The 19308-nt window shown below is 44.4% G+C and overlaps 1 protein-coding gene across 1 annotated transcript in view; it reads right to left on the reverse strand.

Moving 5' to 3' along the window:
* The window catches only part of SLC26A10 (solute carrier family 26 member 10), a 97751-nt gene extending 97168 nt beyond the window's left edge, over positions 1-583 (reverse strand). Inside the window, exon 1 of the mRNA XM_029594921.1 lies at positions 53-583. Within this exon, the coding sequence (XP_029450781.1) occupies positions 53-434 (382 nt within the window). The 5' untranslated portion in view covers positions 435-583. The remainder of the gene's footprint in view (positions 1-52) is intronic.
* Positions 584-19308: the final 18725 nt, after the last annotated feature.

Here is a 19308-nt window from a genome sequence, read left to right on the forward strand (position 1 = left end):
GCCCCCACCCCGTCCCAAAAGGGGTAGGTGCGGGGGGCGGGACCCAACGTACCTTGGGGGATGTGGACGATGCCCACGGTCAGCCCCGCCACGAAGTCCCCGAGCAGGCAGGTCTTCAGCCGGTAGCGGGGCAGCCAGCCGGCGACGGGGAGCCGGGCGCTCAGCAGGCGCGCGGCCCCCCGGCACGAGCACCTGCAGCCGCGCGCCAGGCTGGCCCGCAGGCCCTCCCGCGCGCGCTCGGGCGCCGCGCCGTGCAGCCGCTGGAAGCGCTCCTCCGTGTAGATGGCCCGGTACACGGCCAGCTGGCTCATGGCGGCGGCGGCAGCCGACACTGGGAGCGGGCGGCTGCCCACGGGGCGCTTTATAGCGCCCTCCCTTCGCCGCCCGCTTTCCGGAAATGGAGAATTGCGCGCTGGCAGGCGGTGTAATTTCATTAAGGGCACTGATGCTTCGGGGAAAGGAAGCAAAGGTGGGTTGGTGCTGCTGCTGGTGGGAACGGCTTTTCCCCGGCTCTCCTCCTCATCCCATCGCTAAAGCGGACTCGATTACTGTGGGGGATTTTTTTTTTCTTCTTCTTCTTTTAAACTTTCCTTGTGGAGGGCTGCGCCTCCTGATTTGCCACTTCCTAGGGATGAGCGAGGAGTCGAGTCTCGGCGCCTGCCTATGCTCGCGGCTTCCATTGGCAGACGCTTTCCAGCAGGGCACCACCACCACCACCTGCCTCCCCCCCCTTCCCTTTCCACAGTCTCCTGCCGGAGGAGGAGAGAGGGAGCAGGCATTGCCCCGGGCAGAGGAGCGGGAAAGGAAGGATGGCAGAAAGGGGGGGCTGGATAGAGAGAGGATGGGGGGGGTGCAGCACACTATTCTTGCCTGGCTTTTCTTGTAATCGTTATTACCTTATTTCTGTTTCAAACTTTTTACTTCACCCTGAACTAATTCACATATTTATTTATTTTATTGCTATTCGGCTTTTCCGAGCAGATTACTTTCGGGTATCGTAGGCATTTCCTTATCGCATGTACCAAACAAAATAGGTAGAAAAGGCAGAACGAAGGTGAAGCCAGAACTTGCAAACAAATGAGTCCCAAAACACATGCACTATGCCACATATAGGAGGAAAGATCCTCCGTGCGGATATTTAAACTCAATTGAGCATTCACCCTAGGAAGGCTGCGGTTTCAGTCGTGAGTCAGAAAACCTCCTCTCGCTCACTGTTTTTCTTTATCTTTTAATTTAATTGTAAATTTCCACCGAGGAGATGCCTTCCCTCCACATCAGAGATTTGGTTTAGAGTACCAACAGTGAAGGAGGTATCAAGAAGGTCAATCAGGAAGCGGCTTTTCTCTGTTATAGGACCAGAATTGGGGAACTCAGCACCAAAAGAGTTGCAGATGGAGTTAAATTACCTGCTCTTTTGGGAAAGGGTGAAATCCTGGCTTTTCCCATTTTAGATTAGAATGTAACAGGTTTATTGTTTTAACAATTTTATTGATTTTTTTATTTTTTTTTTTGCATTTGAAAATTATGTAATGTGGTTTTTTTTAAAGAATTGTTTTACTGTCAGATTTTTTTATATGTTCTACACTACACCAATCAAGGTTTCTCTGTGTGAGTGGTCTATAAGAATGAATAAATAAAATAAAGATGTGCTGACATATGTAACTCGATATTCTCAATTGTCCTTTGAAAGAATATCTGCCCCATTGGCTTTATGGGATGTTCATGCGCGGGCTGGCAAATAACATCTCACACTTCACTCTAGAACATTACAAATGTGGACGATGCACTGTGTGTTGTATTAATGTATAGGTGAAATCTTTTATGGATCCAACGACGAACAATATGATTTGAAAGAATTCTCTACTTGTGCAACAGCCTTTGTGGTAAATCTGGTTAAATGTTCTTGTGATCTTATTTACAGTAGCAAAACAACAAGAAGGTTACACACGAAACTGATTGAACATAGAAGTTGTTTAAAGTTAAGAATGGTTGATAATTGTCTCAAAAATAATCATACATTTGAGCAGCCTCAATGGCATGTTATTGAAGTAGTAAAAAAAAAAACCCAAAAACCATTCCAGAGGTGGCACTATCTATGCATATCTTACAAGGCGGGAGCAGCAATGGATATACCGTTTAAATACCGTGGAAAGAGAAGATTTGAATGAAGCTGTGGCGTGGGGCTCGATCTGAAATGCATGAAAAAATGACCAATGGAATAGCTGAAAAGTGAATGCTGTCCATTTGATTGGTTGCTTGCAAAAAGAAATGATTGGTTGGCTGTGAACTCAACTGACTATAAATAGGGCAAGAAGCGCTCATTTTGAAAAGCACTGTTATTTGGAATTGTACCGCTATTGATCATAGACTGGTTCATAAGGAAGTGCCTATTGTCTTTTTTTTCCTAGAGAAAAGTTTTATAGTAAAGCATGTCCTGTTGATGATTTTGGATTATATGTTTGCAGAAAATACACTGAGGCAGCCATTATGGCAAAACGCTGTCAACATCAGGTGTGGTGAATTGATGCAGTGAAAATTGCCCACTCTAGAATGTTCTTTAACCAAGAGGAAATCTTGTTTTTTTACAACAAAAGATACGTTTATTTCAAATTTGAGCTGCAAGACAACCGTTGATATAGTAATCACATGGATTACAACAGCCAGAGTTTTGGAGGTGGTTTAATCATACACGACAATTTTTAAATTAGAGATCAATTGTGGGACACTGACAAGATATGCTTAAAAAAAAAAAAAACAATGGTGAATCAAAGAAGAAACAATATTTTTAAAAAAGTGAATACATTTACAATTGAAAGATAAATAAAAATTGGCAAAGGGAGGGAGGAGGTTTTCTGGACCCATGACTGAAACTGCATTCCTCCTAGGGTGAATGCCTAATTGAGTTAAAATATCGGCACTGAGGTGCTTTCCTCCTATATATGGCATAGTGCATGTGTTTTGGGACTAATTTGTTTGCAAATTGTGGTATTTCCTAATCCCCAGAAGGTAGATGCATCAAACCGCAGTGTGCTCTAGCGTGCATTAAACAGAGTATATTGTGCAATATACGCGATATTATGCATGGCCCTGCCCAGGTTCCCTCTTCTATTACAATGACCTGTTTTGCATGCAATTTGAATGCATTAATAATGCAAATGCACACAAGGCAGGTCATTACTAGGCAATTTGATGTAAACATTTCATCACAGCTGGCTGAGAAATTGGTCAGCTGTAATAAAATAACAACACCTCTGGGGAATCAGTAAATGTAATGTGAGAGCCCCGGGACACTAACATGGGTCCTGAGGCTCCTGCATTACATTTAAAGGGCCATGCAAACAAAAAACAAATGCCTCAGCAAAAACTAAAAGTTAAGCAGGGGTCAGGGTTGACCCCCAGCGCAACCCAGGGCTGCCACTGGAGGTTGCCCTGACACCCCAATGTAATAAAATAGTTGTTACTGTACGCGTGGTGACAGCTCCTCCACCCCCCCCCCCCCCCCCCACCTTGTGTTCACTAAAATCCAGGCCCCCTACAACCCACTAGTGAAAAAAAATAATTAGGGATATAGTACTCCCCCCAAAGGTATTAAATAAAATCATTGGAGTTATTTATTTATTTATTTATTTATTTATTTAAAAGAATTTCATGCCCACCAAAGTTCAGGGCGGGTTATAATAGTACATTCAAAATTAATATTAACATAAAATCAAAGACAAAAAATGAAATGTAACGACAACAATAAAAGAATTATAAAATATAAATAAACTCAACATATTAGATTAAAATAAAGGAAAAAGAACGGGGAAGCACACACCGGCAGCCAACCGGCGCATGGAACTTACTTGTAATGAAACCGCTATCTGATGGGAGGAGCAATTAGATAGGAGTTAGCAATCTGTAATGAAACTGCTATCTGATGGGAGGAGCAATCAGATAGGAGTTAGCAATCTGATGTGTTCTCCGTGAGTAGTTAGCAATCTGTAGTATTTAGGAGAGTTGTGGGTGGATCCTTGGACCAGTGGCAGATGACCACGCCCCTGGGGAAGATCCCAAGAGGGACCACCGGTCAGGCTCAGAGTATGGAGACAGACACACACTAGTTCTTTTATTAGACAGTATACTGAACCACCAGAGGTGGCAGTAGTGAGCTGGAATGCCAGGCTGGGCTGTAGTCCCTCAGAAGCTGGAACAGCGATCCCTGGAGGCTGAGCTGTAGAGAAACTGAAATATAGTGAGTAGGCAGGGTAAGCAGAGTTCATGTACCGAACCTGATGGTAAGACTCACACAATGGGGGGAGCCCGAAGAAGGAGAGAAAGAGTGGGGCATCCAAATCCCAACCAGCACTCGCTGAGAGAGAACCTTGGAGCAACATGAGGTGAGCCCCGGAACAGCATTAGAGCCCAGCTGCAGGGCTCGATAAAGAGGCGGGACCTGAGTGACGACATCGGAGAGCGTCTGCCGCTATAAAATCAGCAGCTGACAGTGCACCGCTGCCGTCGGTGCGCAGCTTGGACCGGCTTAGGCCAGCGAAGGCTGGAAGGCTGACTTCCTTGATTTTCTTGTTTGAGACTTTGTCTTTTTTCTCACTCAGTTCTCCCACTTCATACAAATATTTGTGAATATGAGAGGTGTTCATGATAGGAATCCAGTGTTGTTTTCTATATTCTTGTTGGATTGGCGTTCCTGTTTAAGAAATGCCACATACTAAACGAAAGGGCAAGGTCAGGCAGGAAGCCTCGACCCCTGCAAGACCCTTGTCGATACAAACAACGCTGACTGGTTTCTATTCACCCGCAGAGACTACGACCCTGGAGAGTCCCGCTATAGCAGTAGATGAGGAGCAAGCATCTCTGCTTTTGGGAGAAGTTAGCCTTAGTCCCGGGACCCCAACAATACCTTCCCCACCTAAGGGCACTGCAACCATCACTGAACCAGGTTCTACTCCACGACGAAGTGCGTCATTGGAGCTGAGCCCGTCCGAGGAGGCACATGGGATGGGTCTGGCAATGCTAGAAGAGGCAGGAGGATTGGAATCTCTTTCCTCACAGGTGGGGTCCTTTATCGGTGGAAACCGAGTAAGTGCCGGTGGAAGAACAGCATTAGCCGGAGGAAGAGAGCCCGCCTCCCCTCTGGGGAACTACGACAGGCAAGAACTTTTTATCCTTCAGCCTTTAAAATAACCGGTGTGCCTATTATACCATCAGGGAATTCTAAAAATGTGACTATGGAAATGTTGTGGCAAGCAATAGTTTCATTGCAAAATAATATTGTAAATTTAAATACTAATACAAAGGAAATGCAAACAGCTTTGCTTAATTTAAATCCTTTGGTAACTAATCATGTGGTGGCCTTGGCGAAAGTAGAGGAAGATATAACTCAAATTTAAAAAAGTTCAGACAGCTATTATACAAGGTGAATCAATGTTGTCTAGAAAAGTTGAAATTATAGAAAACAGTATGAGATATTCTAATTTAAGGATTATAAATTTCCAAAAATGTAAGCTAATTTCTCCCGAAAGAACAATTGAGGAATTAATTTCTGGAGGTGTTATCATTTTCTCCAGAGAATCTTCCTTTAATTTCTAGTGCTTACTTTATAAGTTGGAAAAATGATGGAGCGGCATCTGATCAAGTAGCAAAGGAAACCTCATTAAGTGTAACGGATTTGCTAGAGACAACCTTTATTTCCCAGATCGAAAAGAGAGGAACTCTTTTGGTCAAATTTACCCTTTCTTCTGACAGGGATAAAGTTTTAAAAGTATTTTTGTTAAATAGAGCTTCTCTATATCTGGGACAAAAGGTATGGATCTATCCGGATGTTGCCAAAGAAACTCAATTAAGACGGAAACATTTTTTAATTTTGGAAAATCAAGCAAGAACTTTTGGTATTCAAATTGTGGTAAGATTTCCCTGTAAATGTATAATGCGCATAGAAGGGACAAGATATGTGTATTATGAACCAGAGCATTTAGAGAGGTTTTTGGAAGAACGTCGGAGCCAGAGGGAGGAGGATAGAGCTCAAATCCAAGTACAGTTGGAATGATTAAATATATACTCTGTTACACCTTTTAGTAATGGTTTAGATATTATTGAAATTGGAATTGCTCTTGTATTTGACGGAGGACCACGGCAGGAAGACGCCGCAGCAGCCAATCTTCCCGCGGACGAAGAGGGAGGCGCCAAAGAGGTGAGGAGGGTGGAGAGAGGGCATCGGGAACCGACGGATACATTACTACAGCTCAGGAGAGCGAGTAAGTTCAAAAACCAAAAAAAATAGATTAGTTGGGGGGGGGGGGGGTTAGGGGTCGGGGAGGAGAGGAGAGGGGAAAAGGGAGGAATGGTAGGTAGGGGGATAGGGAACCTGGAATGGCCCAATTGCATCACCGCATGTTTTTTTAGAAAATCACCCCCCCCCCCCATGCACACACGAGTCACGACCCACCCGCACATGTGTGCACTGATATAAAATCGGGCACACGTGTGCTGTGGGTATCGTATTTTATAATATACTTGTGGCGACGTATGCATGTTATAAAATCGGCACGTCCATGTGCGTGTGCTGGGAATTGCATGCACATGGACGTGTGCTCCCATGTTTGAAAATCTACCCCTTAGGGAATAGCCACTGCTATTATGGCATCAGTAGCATGGGATCTATTTAATGTTTGAGTACTTGTAACCTGGACTGGCCACTGTTGGAAACAGGATGCTGGGCTTGATAGACCCTCAGTCTGACCCATTGTGCCAACTTATGTTCTTTTGTGTGTGTGGAAGTGGGAATATGTATGTGTGTGTGGAAGTGTGTGTGTGTGAGAGAGAGAGAGTGAGATCCTGTGTATATGTTCCATTCTCTCCCCTCGCCCCCCCCCCCCCCCCCCCCCCAGCCACTAATCCATGACATTCTCAGGGCATCTGGATATCAAAAGTTCCCAGGTATAGAGTGGGAAGTTTTTATTAATCCTAATTTGTTTTAATTATTGGTGGCATTTGCTGTTTTGAACTATTTTATGGGTGTTTGGGAAATTTTGGATATTTTCTTCTTCAGTTGTTTTGAAGTATTTATTCTGTTTATGAGTAAGGATTTACTATTATGATTGATGCATTCTATTTCTTGATTTTATTGTTTGATGTTTTATGAGGCATAGTGATGTTTCTGTTTTTTCCATTGTTGCATACAGAGTGCGGTTTGTTGCAGTTTCCAGTTCCATTTGTTTGCACATGTCTATTTATACTTTATGGTCACTTTATTCTGTATTTGGTGAGGTTCTCTCTGTGTTTTGCATGTATGACCAAGGTGAGAAATTCTGCTAGTGTGTACTTCCGTAAGGATCTGTTGTAGTACAGGGGCAGCTCATAACAGCTTGCTGCTTGAAGCAAGGCATGAGAAGACACCCCTCTTCCCAAAAGGGATACACTCACAAAGTCTCTCTCTCTCTCACCAGTCATCGCCACCCCAACCAGTCTGTCTCTCTCTACCAATCAGCCCCCTCCCAATTAGACTCTCTCTCACCAGTCAGTTCCCCAACCAATCTCTTTCTCTCACCAATCAATGCCCCAACCAGTCTTTCTCTCACCAGTCTCCTCCACCCAACCAGTCTCTCTCTGTCACCAGTCACTCCCTCAACCAAGCTCTCTTTCTCTCACCAATCACCCTCAGCTAGTCTCTTCTTTCACCAGTCAACCCCTCAGTCTCTCTTTTGCTCTCCAATCAACTACCTAACCAGTTTCTCTCTCACCAGTAACCCCCTCCAACCAGTCTCTCTCTCTCTCACCAGTCATCCTCAACCAGTCTCTCACTTTCACACCAATCTCCCAAACAGACTCTCTTGTTCTCTTACCCAATCAACCTCCCAACTAGTCTCTCTCTCAACAGTCACTCCCATTCAGTCTCTATCTCACCAGTCACCACCCAACCAGTCTGTCTCTTACACCAATCCCCGCAACTGGTCTTTCTCTCTCATACCAGTCACCCCAACCACTCTTTCTCACCAGTCATCCCTCAAGAAGTCTTCTTTTATTCATCACCCCTAATTTCTCTCTCTCACCAGTCAGTCCCCCAACTACCTCTCTCACCAAGTCTCTCTCTTGCTTTCTCACCAGTCAACCCCCAACCAGTCTCCCTTTCTCTCACAGTCACCCCTCCAATCAATTTCCCTATCACTAGCCACCCTTACCACACTCTCTGTCTCACCAATCAGTCTTCCAATCAATGTCTCGCTCTCTCACCAGTCATCCTCTCAACCAGTCTCGCTGTCTCACCAGTCACCCCCAACCATTTTTTCTCTCACCAGTCACGCCAACCAGCCTCTCTATTTCTCACCAGTCTCTCTCCCAACAATCTACCTCTCACCAGCCATCCCAACCAATCTCTCTCACCAATCATCCCCAATCAGTCTCTCTTTGTCACCAGTCACCCCCTATCAGTCTCTCTCACCAGTCACCTCTCCAACTAGCCTCTCTCTCTCACAAATCATGCCTAACCAGTCTCTTTCTCAGCAGTCAACCCCCCCAACCAGTCTCTCACCAATCATACCCCTGACAACCAGTTTCTCTCTCTTACCACCCCTACCTAGTCTCTTTCTCAGCAGTCACCCCCTCCCCACCAAGGACACAGGGGAGCAATAATAATTATAATGCAATGCTGTAAGTACTTATTTTGAGATCCCATGGGGCTCAACTGAACTGGCACCAGGCAGCAAACAGGTGGCAGGCATTGTGAAACCAGAGGTGATGACCAAGATTATGACCACACCATTGCTTCAGCCCTTACAAGCAGAAGCTCTGCAGGATGAAGTAGAGCAGTGTAGTGAGCCTGCATGTTGTGCTGACATAAACTGGGGACCTCTGCTGCAGATTTAAAATGACTAGCTCTGGCTAATTAAGTGAGACAGCCATTGTAGGCATGTTTTGGGGATTATTTTCTGCCACCCCAAACTTTTTGCCACCTGAGGAGGCCCCCTCACACTACCTAATGAAAGAACCATCCCTGAGAGATGCATTGTTGTTGTTCCACACTCTGTGTAATATTGCAGTGCTTTCTTTTCCTAGGTAAGGTTGTTGCTGTTGTACTGTTATATAGGGTGGCCCTTGGAAATGTAGCCTGCCGGCACGGCACTGGGAGTGGAGGCAGGCTACTTTTCCATGGGCCACCCTGTAGTATGGCAGCGTTGCAACACAGATTCTGAGTGTTGCAAGGTTTTGTGTTACTTCACAAAATATCTTGTAGTGGAAGGCATTTGTGTTGCCGTTACTGAGGTGACACCAGAATTTGAACATCTCTTTTTGTGTGATGAATTTTAAGGGAACACAAAACAAAACCACCACCCACAGTCTTACTTCCAATCAAATAATATTCACAAAAAAACTTCTTAAATGTGGATAGAATAATATTTTTGCTCTAATAAACATATTGGGGTAGATTTTTAAAAAGCGCGCCTTCGTGTACTTTTGTTGGCGCATCAGGCACAAACAAAAGTACACTGGATTTTAGTAGATACGCGCGTAGCCACTAAAATCCTGGATCGGCGCGCGCAAGGCTGCCGATTTCGTGTAGCCGGCGCGCGCCGAGCCGCGCAGCCTGCCGCCGTTCCCTCCAAGGCCGCTCCTAAATCGGAGCAGCCTCGGAGGGAACTCGCTTTCGCCCTCCCCTCACCTTCCCCTCCCTTCCTCTATCTAACCCACCCCCCGGCCCTATCTAGACCCCCCCCTACCTTTGTTGGGGGATTTACGCCTCCCGGAGGGAGAAGTAAATCCCCGTGCGCCAGCGGGCCGCTAGCGCGCCGAGACGCGACCTGGGAGCGGTTCCGGAGGGCGCGGCCACGCCCCCGGACCGCCCCGGGCCGAAACCACGCCCCCGGGCCCGCCCCCGAAACACTGCGTCCCGCCCCCGAAATGCCGCGTCCCGCCCCCGAAACGCCGCACCGATCCGACACGCCCCCTGACACGCCCCCGACCCGCCCCCCTCGAAAAACCCCGGGACTTACGCGAGTCCCGGGGCTCTGCGCGCACCGGTAGGCCTATGGAACATAGGCCTACCAGCGCGCAAGGCCCTGCTCGCGTAAATCCACCCGGATTTACGCGAGCAGGGTTTTTAAAATCCGCCCCATTGGAAAGAAAATGAAAGGGTGAAAAGACAGCTCATATATAGTAAATTTTTTAAACATGGCATTACACAGGTATTACTGACAAAAAGTGGCAGGTTGAGTAGGGCGCCCAGTGGACAGCGTGGTTCGCTACCAGCCCATGGAGGACTGAGTAGGGTGTGCTGAAGTGCAGTACTCTGGGAAGCTGGACTCCTGTGCCTGACTCTTCATCTCAAGTTCCTAGGTAAGGTAGGAACTTGAGATGAAGAGTCATCTTCTGAGTCTTTGTCAGAGTTCCATGTCATGCCATGTCCTGTCCTCAGCCTTTGACTGTCCTGATGCACAAGCCGTTTCCAAGTGGCTGGTCCAAAAGGGTTATCGAGACCAGCATTGCATTGTTGGATCTCACTCTGTGCTTTCAGGCTCAGCAGAAGTCCCAGGGAGCTATGTTCCGAGATCAAAGTTATGTTCCAAGCCCAGCCCGCACCCGAACCGCTCACCTCCCACGTTGCCTTCCTTGGAGCGCTGTCCTGAGGTTGCACGGTGGTTCAAAGGCTCACTTTCTCTCGAGCAAGGGATCACATTTCTTTTAATTTTTAGAATTTTAATTTATTTTAATTATATTTATAATTGTATATAGTTGTTGGATTGTATCTGGTTTTTGTCTATTTTATAACTGTAAACCGTTATGATTGAATACAGAATGATGGTATTGAAATGTAATAAATAAATAACTTATCTACACCATGCAGCAGTACTTAAATTTCACACTTAAACACGTGCAACCACACACTTTTCTCGCTGCTTGCCAAACACCTTTACGATTTCAAAAGGCTTTGTAACATGGCTAAAAAAAGCAAAACAAAATTCAACTGATATGTCCTATCTCAAATGAAAAAGTGAATCAAATAAACAGGCAAATAACCGGTCACATGCCTGAGGGCAGAGCTCACACATTTTCCAGTCTTCTAACACCCCAGAGAACCGGGTCTTCCAGTCTATTTATATGATGACAAAAACCCATCTGTCTACCTCCAACCAATCAAACGTATCAGCTAGAAAAACAAATTATAACTATTATTATACACATGAATCCCACTATTATCTCCTGATTCAAACCCTCTGGTTCTGAGGTTCCTCACTGAAATATAAACCTTTGTTCTCGATGTTTCAGGGCTAGAGGTATATCACCCCCACCCACATCTCAAAACAACTTGTTGCACCTCAAAAAACCTTAATTGCTCCAAAGTATGGTAGTATTGTGGTCCAATGAAATAAATCCTGCATTCAAATTACAAATGCAGGATTTATATTCTGTAATGCGGGTCTTAATACATTGCTCAGTTTGACCTATATACATTTTCTTGTCTTTGTCTTGTCAGGGACAAGACAAAGACAAGATAGGATAGATAACCTGCATAATGTTGCAATCAAATTGTCCATTGTCGATTTAAGCTTGGGATGTGCAAAGACTGGATATGAAGGTATTTCTCATATACCAAGCAATTTCCTCAGTGATATTGACCCCATTGTGATGAATTATCAAAATCCTCTCATTGTGGAGGTAAAGAAAGCACCAGCTGATCCCTTAAATTGGGGAATCTCCTAAAAGGAAAGCTAGGTTTATCTTCAATACCCTTATGTATGGTTAACAGGTCCCAATGGCATAGAATAATATGCTTGACATACTCGGATTGTGTAACATAAGGTAAAGCACACATCATATGTGACAGTGATGATTGTTCTTGTTATTAGCAAATAAGGCCCTTTTATAGGTCCATTTAATAATCCTTTTGGGATATCCCTGGGATACAACTGCGCCTTCATAAGGTGGGCTTGTGAAGTGCAAAGCCTGCATAATCTCTCTTTGAATATTTTCCTGTAATTTGCAAGGATGGTGGCTCAAAAAATGAAGCAAGGTGTTTCTGTCTGTAGGCTTTGTATAAATTGTGGTAAATAACTCACCATTATATACTCATATCAAAAAATGGAATGTTTGTAATGCTTCTTTGTACTGCAAACTGTGAGGCTGAAATTCAAAAGCCATTTAGATGGATAACTGAAATGTTATCCATCTAAATGGCAAAACCGGCATATTTAGAGACCTATCTGTCTAAATTCTAGCTGGATAACTAGGAATCCGGCGATAATTTATCCAGATAAATCAAGGGCGTTCCAGGGGTGGGTGGGAGGTATTTTGGGGAGGAGTGGAGTTAGCCAAATAACTTTAAGGTAGCTGGGTATATTTAGCAGTGAGGCCATGCTGCTGAATGTACCTTCCTAGTTAGCAAGATAAGTTTATTGGCTAACTAGCCAAGCCGCTCAACAGCTGAATATTGCCCACTGTAGATTCACATCTAATGAATTAGGTCATGTGTTTAAAACTTGCAAGGTTGTATAAGTGCAAGTCCAGACAAAAATATATATCTATAAATCTTTTCCACAGTCTAATGTCATTCCAATATGTGACCCATATAAGTATATTTCCTCAAAAGTCAATACATAGAGCCATGAGACTGAAAGGACCATTATGGCCCTCATCACTGTTCCGTTGATCTACTGATAAAACTGGCCATCAAAAAGAACATTTTTAGTCAATGCTAAGTGAGCCATATCATATACAAATTTCCTCCATGCCTCTATCAAGCCAAATCTTTCCAGGCACTCCTCTATAGTTTCTTTGGCTGCCTGTGGACACTAAAGATGTAGTGTCCATGGTCACCAGCAACCATGCAGTATCACATGAGAAATGTTGCAGCAAAGTTATGAAGTGAGCAGAATCCCAGATGTATGATGTGTAAATAGAAACCAAAGGTCTTTAAAAAAATATCCTTAGATAAAGGTTCAAGTACTGAACTAATGCCAGATACTATGGGGCAGCCTGTGGATGATTTGTGTATTTATTTTTTGAACTAAATAAAACACTGGAGTCACTGGAGCTTGCTCACATAGAAAAATCATACTCCTTTCTAGTAATAAGTTATCATGCTATTACCCAATCCAGTAATTCCTTAATCTGAGTCTGGATGTAATTGGTGGGGTCCCCTGGAAGAGCTTGATAAAATGATGTATGGGATAACTGCCTCAGTGCTTTGCATTGTACTTGTTTCTATCCATAATGATTACGCCATCATCCTTGTCTGCAGGCTAATCTCTCTTGTTTAGTCAGATTATTATGACCTATCCAGAGAGAAGATTCTAAACAGTCAAATCCCTTATGATCAATTTCTTGAAGGTTGCAATCATAGTTGACAAGACTAGGTGGCACCCAACTTGACTTCATAACCACCAGATGTCCTCTGGGCTTATTAAATGATGCTATCCTCAACCAGTGAATAAACCTACATATACCAACTCAGATTTTAAAATGGTCATACTAAGGTATAGGAACAAAGGACAAGCCCTTTGCCTAATAAATCAAACTCACTCAATGACAATTAATGTGAAGAAAGTTTGAATATAGTGTCATGCCTTAGTGTTGTGTTCGTGTCTTGTGTCTCTCTAAACTGAACATTGATGTGTGGCAAGGTGGTTGCTGTTGATAAGTTCTCAGAAATGCCCCCTTCCGATGAGGGCATGCTTCTAAAAAAAAAAAACCTTCTCCATGACTATTATCTGTGAAATTGCTGGTAGGTTAATCAGAGGATTCAGTCTTCCGTGGCTTATCAGAGCTAGATTTAAGGATATGTGGCTCTTCATCTGGAGAATCACTAGATGAGGTATCAAAATTCTTCGTCTTACATGATCTAACAATTCTATTTTTATTAATTTATATTCATGGGGTAGATTTTCAAAACTTGCGCGTGCTACCCAGCGCGCAGACATGGACACGCGCAGGTTATAAAGTGCCAGGTAAGCACGCGCAAGGGGGGGGGGGTCAACTTTAGCATATACCTCTGTTGAGGTGTTATTTTCATATTTTTCTGTTCTTACGTTATGAGTTAAAAAAAACCCAACAAAAACAAACTGTGTTTCTTGTATGAATTGTTACAATGTAAACCGGAGTGAAGGCAATCTGCTATACTTCGGTATATAAAAGAATTTAAATAAATAAATAAATACTTGCGGTGACTCATCGTGGCCTTCCCCAGTTTCCTTCCAGTCCACTCCAACTAAGAAGCGGACTGGGAGGGAACTTCCCAACCCCCTAGCCTAACCTCTCTTCCCCTTCCCCTATCCTGCACTCCCCTATTCCTATCCTAACTACCCAAATTTTTCTTATTTTACCTTTTCCTCCTGCCTCAGAGCAGGAGCAAGTTGCGTGCGTCGGCAAGCTGCCGGTGCGTGATCCCTCGGCACTCACAGCGGCAAATGGCCGCTGTGGTGGGTGCCTCTAGTCCTGACCCCGGACCGCCCCTTTTTCAAGCCCTGGGACTTACACGCATCCCGGAGTTTACACGCGTTGCTGGGCCATTTGAAAATTGGCCCGGCGCGCGTAAGGCCCGGGATTTACGCGCGCCGGGGTTTGAAAATCTACCCCTTAGCCTTTTACATAATCAGATTGATCTCTGTGAAATGTATTGTTTTAATTATTTTAACTTTCTTTCTAAACTGGTCCATGGTTGTCTGATAATTGGACAACTGACTTTCAAATACTTCAACTACTGTAGCAAATTTCAATATGTCCAATTATGGCTGGATTTCAGTTCATGTAGTATTGATGAGTTGTAAGGGGAAACATCCAAGGTCCGTTGTACGGGAAATCTCTATGCATGCACTGTGTTGCAGAACTGGAGGTGCAGGGTTTATATTAGGGATGTGAATCGGACTTCGGACAATTGAAAATATCGTACGATATTTTCAAAATCGTCAGAAATCGGGGGCTCTCCCAAAACGATAGGAAAACCCCACGATATTGTGGGGGTTCTCTTATCGTTTTGGGGGAGGATGGGAAAAACGGCACACAAAAATAACCCCTAAACCCACTCTGACTCCCCAAAAACTTTTTACAGGTACCTGGTGGTCCAGTGGGGGTCCCGGGAGCGATCTCCCGCTCCCGGGCCGTCGGCTGCCACTAATCAAAATGGCACCGATGGCCCTTTGCCCTTACCATGTGACAGGGTATCCGTGCCATTGGCCGGCCCCTGTCACATGGTAGGAGCACTGGATGGCCCGCGCCATTTTTAAAGATGGCGCCGGCCATCCAGTGCTCCCTCCATGTGACAGGGGCCAGCCAATGGCACGGATACCGTGTCACATGGGTGGGGGAAGCTAAGGGATTAGTTTTAAAGGGTCGGGGTGGGTTTTTTGTTTATCAGCTCGGGCGCAGCCAATAAACCAAACTGCGATCGGGCCGGACGAAAAAAAAACCCACGATGTGAATCGGAACCAATTCCGGTTCCGATTCACATCTCTAGTTTATATTGAGATTCTGTCCCTTCATGCATGAACTCCAGACTTCACTCTCATATCCATAATGAAGAACTGGTTAAATGAGGATATCAAACTTTAATTATAATTTTACTGGGAAGGTGAAACTGGCTGGATTTTTTTAAAAATTGCGCCCAAGGCCATTTGGATTTTTTCTTATTGCATCTTTTATAGCCAATTTAAAGGCAGACGACCATGATGTGTGGAAATGTCACGTTGGCTTGCCTCCTCCTCCATACTCAGATTGTCCCCCCATTGCCCCCCCCCCCAAAAAAAAAATTCTGTCTAGAGGTGTCGCTGATGTAAACAGATAAATAAAAGGAGAGGCCAGGAGGAGAGAGAGAAAAGAGAAGGGGAAAAGAGAGAATGTCTGCTGAATTGATGCAAGTTTGAAACTGGTTCACAGACAGAGGGTTCCTCATGGCTCCGCAAATTCTTTCCTTAGTAGGTCGATCAGATGGTATAGTGGACCCCGGGTAGCTATGAAAACTCATGGGCACTCTCCTCAGGAGTCACTGTATGCCAAGCCTGTTCTTTTAGGTCCAAGGATGGCACGGCACTCTGAAGCTAGCTTTTATTTACAAGTTCATAACGGGTTTGCTTTAAACAGTGCACACTGTGCCACCTTCCTGTTACGGTCCTGGGCCATGCCCCAGTCCCTCCGCCTGCCTCGGAGCTGGCCTGGGCTGCTGAGATGTTAGGATGGCTACACCGAATGACAGCATATAAAATCAGTATAAATAAATAAATGATACTAGTGATCGTACCAGAAGTCTCTCAATGAAATAAGGTTACTTTAGTAGGAAGAAATTGGTTAGAGAAACAGGGTCAGATAAAAAACTGGAAGAGAAGTTATCTGCTCTCATCTACTCTGCCACTATGGTACAGCAGGAACAGAAGATGGCAGAGTCATTTAATAGGGGGATCAGCAGTGCAGGGGCAGTGTCACTAGAAATGGAGAAACTAAAAGCAGAACAGCACAACTGTTCACCTGTGTTCCTCCAGAGAACTATCTGCAGAAGATCTGGGATTTCCAGAGTCAGAAAAAACTGAAAATCTAGTATCCGAGGAGGAATTAGGGAGTCTAGTTACCTTACTACCACTCTCATTCTTGCCTCTGCCTCTCTTTCCACCTGAGGCTGCCAGACACAGCAGCTTGTCCAGCTTCTCAAGCCCTTTTGAAGCATTAATAAACCCCAAGATACCTCTGTAATATTAGGGGACTTTATCTTACATATGAATGTTGAACCTCTCTCAACAACATGCCATACTTTGCTTGATGCTCTTACTGAGCTTGATTACGATTTGCTGATCCCAAACCCAACACATAAAGGTGGTCACTCGCTTGATCTAATTTTTTCCAATATAAAAAATATTATTGACTCCTCAGTACAATACACTCCAGGTCCCTGGTCAGATCACTTCTTACTTCACACACAACTGACTGTTAGAATTGACCCTGTCCTCAAGCAATTTCAACCAATAACCTTTATTTACCAACCCCCTTTTAGGACGGAAGACCTACAAAACTGAACTGGAGAAAAAGCTCAACTCCCTTGATACATCTAATACCATGAATGCAATTAACTCCTGGGCTCAAATGACATTATCCATAGCAGATAATATAAACCCTAAAAAGACAAAAACAATAAAACGAATGGAAAAACAAAATCTGTGGTATAATGAACAGATAAATGACGCAAAGAAAATTCGTAGAAAGAATAAATCTGATGCCACACTGAGTAGGTATCATTAATTTCTGGCCCATTATTAAAAAAGTGATAATGTCAAGAAAGAATATTACAGTTAAAAGTGTTATGTTTTGTAAGGTTTGGGTGGACCCTTGGACACTGTGGCAGCTAACCATGCCCACGGGAGAAGTCCTGTGAGGGGCCACAGGTCAGGCTCAGCTCCGGACACACAAACACAGATTACATCTTTATTTAGACAGTTTGTGAAGCCACCAGAGGTGGCGGTAGTGAGTAAGAGATGGAGCCTGGCTGGGCTAGTATTCCTCAGGGCGCTGGAACAGCGGTTCCTCCGTAGCAGTGCTGTAGTGAAAAGAGCTGAGAGAATGAGTACAATAAGACATTCACAGAGTCCCCAGTATGGAGAAGCCCTGAGATAGGGAGAGCTGGCCCTCGAGGAGCGAGTACCAGATCCCTGGGAGCAGAGACTCATTGGCAAGTACTCACGCAGCAGTTCCACGTAGGAGATGGCACTAGCGCTGGAACGGAGGCAGGCCCTCGAGGAGCGAGTACCTGGTTCCAGGGAAACAGCTCTGAGGAATAGATGGTAGTAGTACTCACAGATGGTGTCTGTAGCGAATTCTTCCAAGTAGAAGAGGAGATGGACACAGGCAGTAAGTCAGGGAACATGGGCCCTCAAGGAGCGAGTACCGGTTCCTGATAGCAACCTGAAAGAAGCAGCGACGCCCCTGAGGAGCGGGTACCCTGTTAGCAGAAAAGAGTCCAATAGAAGTTGGAGGCAGAGTAGCTGGGTACGGAGAGCGAATCCCATCCATAGGAGGACCTTGCAAGACTGGAAGATTGGGCATCCAAATGGCAAATGAAATTTAATGTGGACAAATGCAAGGTGTTGCATATAGGGAAAAATAACCCTTGCTGTAGTTACACGATGTTAGGTTCCATATTAGGAGCTACCACCCAGGAAAAAGATCTAGGCATCTTAGTGGATAATACTTTAAAATTGTCGGCTCAGTGTGCTGCAGCAGTCAAAAAAGCAAACAGAATGTTAGGAATTATTAGGAAGGGAATGGTTAATAAAACGGAAAATGTCATAATGCCTCTATATCGCTCCATGGTGAGACCGCACCTTGAATACTGTGTACAATTCTGGTCGCCGCATCTCAAAAAAGATATAGTTGCGATGGAGAAGGGCAACCAAAATGATAAAGGGGATGGAACAGCTCCCCTATGAGGAAAGGCTGAAGAGGTTAGGGCTGTTCAGCTTGGAGAAGAGACGGCTGAGGGGGGATATGATAGAGGTCTTTAAGGTCATGAGAGGTCTTGAACGAGTGGATGTGAATCGGTTATTTATACTTTCGAATAATAGAAGGACTAGGGGGCATTCCATGAAGTTAGCAAGGAGCACATTTAAGACTAATTGGAGGAAATCCTTTTTCACTCAACGCACAATAAAGCTCTGGAATTTGTTGCCAGAGGATGTGGTTAGTGCAGTTAGTGTAGCTGGGTTCAAAAAAGGTTTGGATAAGTTCTTGGAGAAGAAGACCATTAATGACTATTAATGGCCATTAATGGCTATTAATTGCATCAGTAGCTTGGGATCTTCTTAGTGTTTGGCTAATTGCCAGGTTCTTGTGGCCTAGTTTGGCCTCTGTTGGAAATAGGATGCTGGGCTTGATGGACCCTTGGTCTGACCCAGCATGTCAATTTCTTATGTTCTTAAAGTCAGAGAAGAATACTTAAAATTAATGACTTTAAGAAGCTTAAAAACACTTTTAATACAAAATGATTTTAGAACAATATTTCAGTCATTAATCTTCTCTAGCATTGACTATTGCAACACCTTATTTTTGGGCCTACCTGCACCAACAACTCAGCCATTACAACTCCTACAAAACGCTGCTGTGAGAATACTAATGGGGATAAGAAAAAATGAACATATAACACTGAACTTAATGGTCCTCCATTGGCTTCTGATCGATTCACGTATTCTTTTTAAAGTTTTATTATCCGACATAAAGTAATTTTTGGGGACCAGAATGACTGGCTGAAAGCTGCTATAAGATTACATACTCCTCAGAGAAACCTCAGATCGGCAAATAAAGGCCTTCTGATGGTGCCATCTATTACTTCAGCGAGATTAACCC

The sequence above is a fragment of the Rhinatrema bivittatum genome, chromosome 3 (assembly GCF_901001135.1).
Source record: "Rhinatrema bivittatum chromosome 3, aRhiBiv1.1, whole genome shotgun sequence".
NCBI classification, from domain to species: domain Eukaryota; kingdom Metazoa; phylum Chordata; class Amphibia; order Gymnophiona; family Rhinatrematidae; genus Rhinatrema; species Rhinatrema bivittatum.